We start from the raw sequence: 8,870 nt of genomic DNA, 5'->3' as shown, positions 1-8,870 counted from the left end.
AAAAATTCTGACCGATCACGTAATCAACTCGTTAGCCGAGTCAAATTAATAACTATAGTTTATAATCTAACCCCGAATTGTCAGGCATTTAATTCTTGATTCGCTCTTCTAATAATCTTGGAATGAGAGAATTTACTGCTATCAATAACGGGAGAGACAAAAATCCAAATCTCCTGACCCTGACCTGCACTAGCCATCTTCCCTACTTCAATTAACCACGACCTATTAATCATTGAATTTGAAATAAAACACTGAGTTTTACGTAAAATTAGTCCTTCAATATTCAATTTCCCGCAACAAAAAGTGAAGCCGTAATTCATAACTAGCAGCCTAGCAGGTCTTCCTGCTTCTTACAACGCAAAACCAGCCAAGTTGCACTCTGAAACTAACACGTGTCACTCAGATTCGCATAAACTCCCTAAAATAAAATCCGCCAAGAACTCCAAATTACCATCGCCACCCTTTTTTTTTTTTGTTTTGTGTTTCGTTGCCTAACAGCGAAAAAGGCAAAACGAGCTCTTATTTAATTACATCCACCACCAGATCTACTCTATCTGAAACCATCACGGCGCCGTTTTATAGAGAGAAACATTTGCCAAGATTTAGAGAGAGAAAGGGGAGGATTGGGAGGGGGCGATGGAGGAGAGGCTAATGGCTAGGCTAGAATCGGCGGTGGCGCGATTAGAAGCACTTTCGTTGAGAGGGGGAAGTGTGGCGGGGAGTGGCGGGGATGATGCTTCAGCGACGGATCCGTCGATTGTAGCGTTCGAAGATTTCATGGGGGCATACCTCGGTAGGGTTTCGAGCGCTGGAGAGAAGATTGGAGGACAAGTTTTAGCAGTCACGAAGATTCTAGAACAAGCTCTTAACATGCAAAAGGAACTTCTCATTAAGATCAAGCAAACACAGGTACTAAATTATTAATTTTTTTTTATGTTTTTTGAGGTTTTAATTTAAAAGTAACGAAGTTGGCGCCATGACAATTCATGTGTTTGACAGGTCGATTTTGATTTAGTTTTTAAGTATTTGTTTTCTGTTGAATGGAAGGTTTGTTGAGAAAGTGCAAATGCTAATGTCCCTGTGGAATGGGAACTTGAAATGTTATGAGAATGTATGAATATTTCATGGCTGTAAGGATTTATTTGAGAAATCAGTGTTAATTTTAGGTTCTTATGAAGTGTCATCTTCGGTGACAATCTAACCGAGAACGGTCATTGTTGCACGATGAAGTGAAATTCATGTTAGAATATTTAATAGGAAAAGTATGTCTTCGTTATTTATGGTATCATTGTTCTCTGGTGGTCAATGTAGTTGACGTTGTAAATATTGAACGAGAACCTGAAGACGGGATAGAAATAATGGGTTAACATAGAAGTAGTGAAGGGTTCAAGATACTGGTTAGGGGCTTGCTGTCCGCTTTTGATTTCCTTGGAAATTTCCATTGATAGAGAAAATGAAATTTCGTGATGTTGAATGGCTCCTTCCATTGGTGCAGAAGCCCGATCTTGCAGGATTGGCTGAATTTCTCAAGCCATTAAATGAAGTGATCATGAAAGCAAATTCAATGACAGAGGGAAGGAGATCTGATTTCTTTAACCACCTGAAGGCAGCTGCTGACAGTTCCACAGCTTTAGCCTGGATTGCCTACACTGGAAAAGATTGTGGTAAGTGAATTTCGTTGTCTATTCTATATTCTAATAGCATATAGGTCTTGATTCTTCCATGTAAAACTCTGATATTGTTTTCTTTCTTTTATTTTTTTTATTTAAGGTATGAGCATGCCTATTGCGCACGTGGAAGAAAGTTGGCAAATGGCTGAATTTTACAATAATAAGGTACTTTATGATCAGCTGGATCCTTGCAACTCACTATAAGGAGCTGCCACTAAGTAGGGATGTTCTCTGTAATTGTTAGCTGTAGGAAGAAAATAGAACTGTTAGCTTGAAGAGGATGTTTCTGAACCAAAAAGGAAAGTTTTGCATTAAAAGCACGCCTTGATTAATGTATAAAGCATCGTCTTTCAAGGAGTCCCGTGACGTTCTATATTAAAAAATTAGCCACCAATCCTGCAAATTTTTTTATTTTGATTTTGCCATATGACTTTATACAAATCTTTCTTCTGTAAACCTTTGTATTCTTATTTGGTGTTTGATACCTGCATTGAACCACCCTGTATTCACATTATATTGTTGCAAATGAAAACGAGTTATTTAGTGAACAAGGAAACTATATTAATCGTTGCTAACATTTTGTTCTGTAAAATTCAGATTCTTGTAGAGTACAAAAGCAAAGACCCAAATCATGTTGAATGGGCCAAGGCTTTGAAGGAGTTATATTTACCAGGTTTGAGGGATTATGTAAAGAGTCATTATCCCTTGGGTCCAGTGTGGAGTGCAACTGCCAAAGCAAAAGCTGCTGCACCAAGCGCTCCCGCTCCTCCACCTCCTCCACCAGCTTCTCTCTTCACTTCTGAATCTTCTTCTCCTTCATCATCAAAGCCAAAAGTAGGGATGGCTGCTGTTTTCCAAGAAATCAGTTCTGGGAAGCCTGTGACTTCAGGTAATCTTATTTTTCACTTTCTCCACTAAAAAAATAAATTCGTCAAAAGATATCTTGGGTCATTGTTTTTGCTTTCTCATGTCCCAGGTCTTAGAAAGGTCACAGACAATATGAAGACAAAGAACCGTGCTGATAGAACTGGTGTTGTTGGTGCTAGTGAAAAAGAAAGCCGTACTAGTTCACCCTCTTTCTCCAAGGCAGGGCCTCCAAAACTGGAACTTCAAATGGGTCGTAAGTGAGTATTTGTAATTTTGAAAATGGTTTTGATTTTAATTTTAATCATCAAGTTGACATGGAATGTGATTTGTATATCGTGTCTTTGGTTCCCCCTTTTTGCAGGTGGGTTGTTGAGAATCAAATTGGAAGAAAGAATTTAGTAATTGATGACTGTGATGCAAAACAGTCTGTGTATATTTTTGGATGCAAAGATTCAGTTTTGCAGGTTCAAGGTAATTTTTATACTTTGTAAAAATATACAAATGCAAACCATCCATCTATGGACATTGCCCAATATCATGTTCTCTGTTTAGAAATCCACAAGCAGCTTAGTTGATTCTCACAATCTGCAGGGAAAGTTAACAATATAACAATCGACAAATGCACTAAGATGGGGGTTGTATTCACGGTTAGTATGAGAAAGTCTGAAAGAAAAATGCAAATATAGTTTACTGCTCTGATGTACCATTACACCTTTTGAGTTGAATGCTTATTTTATTTGATAAACAGGATGTGGTGGCTGCTTGTGAGATTGTGAATTGCAGTGGTGTTGAGGTGCAATGCCAGGTATCTTATTTCAAATTATATTTGACTTTGTTGGTACTGTTTTTTTAATTGGAGATAAATAAGTATAATGCTTATTCTATGGATTATGGATTACAAGCATGATCTAAGTTACATCTAAATTTATCCCCTGCTCAAGGGTTCTGCTCCAACAATTTCAGTGGACAACACGGGAGGCTGTCAATTATATTTAAGCAAAGGTTCTTTGGGGGCATCTATTACTACTGCTAAATCTAGCGAGATCAATATATTGGTACCTGGTGCAGAACCTGATGGAGATTTGGTATGCTTTCAACTTTCAGATGTTTTCCTTCTACCCTGCTTAATCCACAAAGATTTAGTTCGTCATCCCTTGTCGATGTCACTTTTCTTTTCTTGTGGTTGGGTGGGGGGTTTGAATGTTCAAATTCCATCACTCTCTTAATAGCATGCTCAAATCACAGTCAGATTCCTTTTGTTGCAATTTTTTTGAAATTTTACATTCCAATTTCCTCAGAAATGGCTTCCCGTGTCTTCATTTGTAGGTGGAGCATGCCTTGCCACAACAGTTCATTCATACGTTCAAGGATGGCCAGTTTGAAACTACTCCTGTCTCCCACTCTGGAGGGTAACTGAATCAAGTTTCTATCACCTGATGCTGATTTCTACTTTCCTATTTTATTTATTTATTTTCTTGATGGCTGAGGGGTGGCTTCAATACATGTTTTTTTTTTTTCCTTGATTCAATTTGCCGTAGATACATGATTGTGATGCATGATACATTGTCTGTTCCTGCCCTTCTTTATTGCGTGGGTATATTCAGACTTTTTGGAATTTTCTGCATGATTTTTATTTGCAGGGTTTGTCTCTCCATGCCTGTCTTGTTGTGAGGTTCTTGTAACTGCCATTTTTGTTGCAATGAGAATGAATTTTTGTATTATTATGCGTTGTCGAAGCCTGGTTTTAATCTCTATCCGTACTTCTTTCCCTTGTCTCTCTTGTGTTGATAAACTGAATTTGTGAAGATTTAGTCAATCGAGTTCAGAAGTCGTTGAACCGTCGGTACATAAACATGTCGTTTGCATGAAATAGATGCTGCAAATTCAATCAGATGCAAGTCTCGTCCAGGCTAATCCTTTAGCCCTTTGGCTAATTAGCTTGATTAAACAGTTATTCCAACAACGTACTCTCTTCTTACGAGATGAGCAATGAACTGGTGTGTTGGGTTCAAATTTGAGATCCGACCTGGGTTACATCCAAGATTATCGATGTGGTCTCGTTGCTGGCACGCTGAATTATTTACTCCACTTGTCTAGGAGTGGTCTCTCGTAAATTTGACTTGTGGGTGGGTTGTTGGGTCTTGCATGGGAGTCATGAGAGGTGAATTAGAGCGTGTTTGGCAGTGTGGTTGCGGGTGCTTTTCAAATAACTTTTCGTGCTAAAATGCATGTCAATGATGTTTTTTTATTTTTTAAAAATTATTTTTGACATCAGCACATCAAAACAATCCAAAACATACAAATCATATTAAATTTTAGTTAAAAAACAAAAATTTCAAATTTTTTGAGAATGCAGCCGCGGTCTCAAACATGCTTCTAGTAATGCTGCTACTATGGCGGTGCACTGTTTTGCTGCTGCACATGAATGGTGGATGTGGGGATAGTCATCAAAACATGGTTTGCCATTCGCACCGGATGCTGTACATATTCAATTATTTAGGTGTGACATCCATCCCTGAACGTCACTTCCTCACTTTTACGGATGAAGTGGGGCCTAAATTTCAACTTTCAACTGGGTAGGTGGCTGAGGCTGGTGGAAGTTGCCTGCCTTTTCCAAGTAACTTCTGGCCCAACCAGATCCATCTTGATTCTTGATAATACGTTTATTGATGATCTCATGTTTATCTGATGTTTATTGGATGAAATTTAAAGTATATTAAAATATTTTTTAAATATATATATTTTTTTTAATATTAACACATTGAAAATATTTAAAAAAATTAATTTGAAATAAAAAAAATATTTTTTCCAAAAACATTTTTAAAACTCACAAGAAATCATGCATAAAAATTTGTAACCATTACTGATTGATAATCTCATGTTTAACAGATGAAATTAAAAAAAAAAATTAAAAATGTTTTTGATATTAGTATATAGAAAATATTAAAAATAAAAATGATTTGAAATAAAAAAAATAAAAAAAATTATTTTTAAAAAAAATTATTTTTAAAATGCAAAAGTAATCATGAATGAAAATTTATGACCATTACTGACCGTTGCTTTCAGCTCGGGTTCTTGTCTAAACTCGGGCCCATCATAGTCGTTATCTCAAATTCACATTATTGCGTAGAATTGTTTTCTTCCCATCGGACAAGTTATGCATGGGACTTCATGGTATGATTTGTGCAGCTTAGGGGAATTCAGACAATTCAAGTAGACTTTTTTGGGTTTTGTCCTTTCACTTTTGAGCCACGCGGTGTAATATAATAATAATAAAAAAAAACAGTAGATGGGAGACTTGACCCTGGAAAGTCACGACCCACCCCATTACAGGGGCTCTCATCGTAACTTGACGACGAAGACTTGTATTTTTTTCCGGAGACCAAATTGTGGATGAACGAACATTAAGAACTGGAATGGTTTACAAAAGACATTCAGGTGGAATTTGCCAATTACATTTCTCATCCGAAATTTTACAGAAGATCGCTGGAGCACTAACAATTGGCTGATGATACAAACTTTTTTCGAAACCCATGAAACCCTACTTCACAAAAAATATTTTTACAATTAACATCGTGCGAATCATCCTAACCAAATTATCAAACACGCATGCATGAAGAAATCTTAATTTCTTAAAAAAATTTAATATTCCTCCAAGCAAAACATAGATCACACCAAACACATAATATTTTTCACATTTATGAGAAAAAAGAGATCCTCAATATGAAATTCCAATCACAAAATTGCTTGAAATCTCATATTTTAATAACTTAATGTTTTTGGTATTATGGTGTAACTTTTTAATTAAAAGTATATTAAAATAATATATATTTTAAAAAAATTTAATATCATTATTTTAAAATAATATTTTATTCATCATTTTAATTTTAATGAACATTAAATTAACCAAAATACCCCTAATAGTAAAAAAAATCAATTGTTTCATGTAGGAGTATTTAGATATTTTTTTAATACACAGTGTAATTACACAGAACCACCAAAAAGATTTAATTAATAGGGATCAAGGGTATTAGAGTCTTTTAGTCTTGGTTTTTTGTTTGTTAATTATTGGTTTGGTTGAGGGTAATGCTATAATTTAATATTAAAATAATATTTTTTAATTGGGAAAATCTAATTACGCGTTCACATCACAGGCAAGCACGTGGGAGCAATCGTGCACTTTGGGAGGCGTATATAGTGATTTCCGGTGGTAAAAAAATGATCTTTTACTGTATTATTTTATTCTTCATCGTCTTCTTTTCCATGATAGGTAACGTGTTTAATCAAAATATAACTACTTTATCGCTTGTGACCATTTTTTTCCTTTTTTCTCTCTCCTACCTCTAAAAAAATAGCATGGTCCTCATTGTTATTGGTATTTCAAATTCAATCATTTTAGTTTTGATTTTAGTATTTTAGTCATTTTTTATTTTGCTAAAGTTTTATTTGTTTTCAATTTAGTCATTGGTTTCTAATTTGTATATACAATATGTTTCTATTCGGTCCTTCTACTTTGATTTTTTTTTCTGTCTTTTTATCAAAAATTTTATTGATTTCAATTTTATCATTCAAATCAAGTTTATGATTTTTTTTATGAGAATAATAATAATTTCAATATGGTCTCTTTGCGTTTGATTTCTTGTTGTTTTCCTTGGTCATTTTATCAAAGTTTTTATAGTTTTCAATCCTATCATTTAAATCAAGTTAAAGGTTTTTATTTTTCCAATAGCAATAATCATTATAATAATAGTTGTAATGATGATGATGATGATAATAATAATAATAATGATAGTGATAGTTATAGTGATAGTGATAGTGATAACAATAATAGTAGTGAAAATGGTTGTAATTTTAATAATAATAGAAATGATAATAATAATAATAATAATAATACTTATTAATAATAGTAGTAGTAATAATCTTGATCTTCATTATTTAAATTATTGTTTTTTCAATTCTTTTGTATAATTGATTTTTTTTAATTTTATCATTTAACATTTAATTTTTAAAAAATTAGATTTTGTATTTTTTCTAAATTGGATATTTCAAGTTTAATAATTTCAATTATGAATTTAAGAAGTTATTACAATTTTTTTTTTGAAAAGAAAGCTTTATGAATCTCTTTATGTTTTTATGTTTTTATCAACTATTCCAGTCACATAATTTAAGTTACATTTTTATCGGGATATTCCATATTAATTTAGCCTTAATTACTATTGTTATAAATTTTTCAGATAAACAGTTTTTTATGTTTTGTTTTAATCTCATTTCAATAACCGAACATTATCTTTTGTTTTTTTTTTTTTTTTTAAAATGGATAGTTTCGGTCTTACTGTGGAGCGTGGAAATCGAGACTAATAAAAAGCTAGAAAGGCATTGGTGCATCAGTTGACTTCAGTTGAATTTCACACACGCGCGCGAACAGAATCGAAACTGCTACGCTTCTTAGCCCATGTTTGTTTCTGAAATTTATTTTTTAGAAAACTATTTTCCAAATTTTTTTTATATTTATTTGCCACTAGAATAGTTGGTCAACAAAAAACACTTTCCGGTCAACGGAAATACTTTCCGATCAACAGAAAACACTTTCTAGTCAAAGAAAAATTTGGTTTGATTTCTAGGAAAATGTTTTTTCTTTTGGCTGTGTTTGTTTTCCGGAAAGTGGTTTCCGGGAAACCACTTTCCAAACTTTCCTGTGTTTGTTTGCCATTAGAAAAGTTGGTCAAAGGAAAATTTGGCTTGGTTTTCAGGAAAGTGTTTTCCTGGAAAATTTGGGCGGAAAACACTTTCCGAAAGTTGTGAAAAATTTAGAAATGTCATTATTTGCTAATTATATCAAATTTGATCCTCAAACTTTTGATTGCTATATATAATTTGTTTTGAATATTTATTTTTCAATTCCATCTCTTAAAATTTAATTTTTATATTAATTTTGGTCCTTATTTTTATAATTGCTATTTGCTTTTTTCTTATCATTTTTTTATTGAAATTTTTTATCTATCAAATTTGGTCCTCATTTTTTTTATTGTTACTTATTTTATTTGAAATAATTTATGAAATGTTAATTATTATTATTTTAATTTATTCACCTTTCATTTTTTTTAATTTTTTAGATTTGATCTCTATTATTTTGGTTATTATTTATTTTATTTGAGATAATTTTTGAAATTATATTTTTTTTCAATTTCATTCTCATTCAACTTTTTAATTTGTAAGATTTGTTCCTTATTATTTTAATAAACTTGAGAAAAATAAAATATTAATAAGTTATTTTCCAGCTCATTTTCCATGACATAACCAAATACTGGAAAATGTTTTCCAACTTATTTTTCA

General features: G+C 32.9%; 1 protein-coding gene across 1 annotated transcript; it reads left to right on the top strand.

The window, feature by feature from the left end:
* The first annotated feature begins 269 nt into the window (after nt 1-269).
* LOC7461213 (cyclase-associated protein 1) lies at nt 270-4,258 on the top strand. Its single transcript, XM_002306064.4, has 10 exons — nt 270-909; nt 1,496-1,664; nt 1,771-1,835; nt 2,268-2,559; nt 2,647-2,794; nt 2,899-3,008; nt 3,129-3,184; nt 3,286-3,342; nt 3,479-3,622; nt 3,864-4,258. Exons 1-10 carry the CDS (start codon nt 637-639, stop codon nt 3,948-3,950), a joined length of 1,401 nt encoding a protein of 466 aa, XP_002306100.1. The 5' UTR covers nt 270-636; the 3' UTR covers nt 3,951-4,258.
* Nucleotides 4,259-8,870: the final 4,612 nt, after the last annotated feature.

This window comes from Populus trichocarpa, chromosome 4 (assembly GCF_000002775.5).
Source record: "Populus trichocarpa isolate Nisqually-1 chromosome 4, P.trichocarpa_v4.1, whole genome shotgun sequence".
Lineage (NCBI taxonomy): Eukaryota > Viridiplantae > Streptophyta > Magnoliopsida > Malpighiales > Salicaceae > Populus > Populus trichocarpa.
This window is presented reverse-complemented; position numbering and strand designations above follow the sequence as displayed.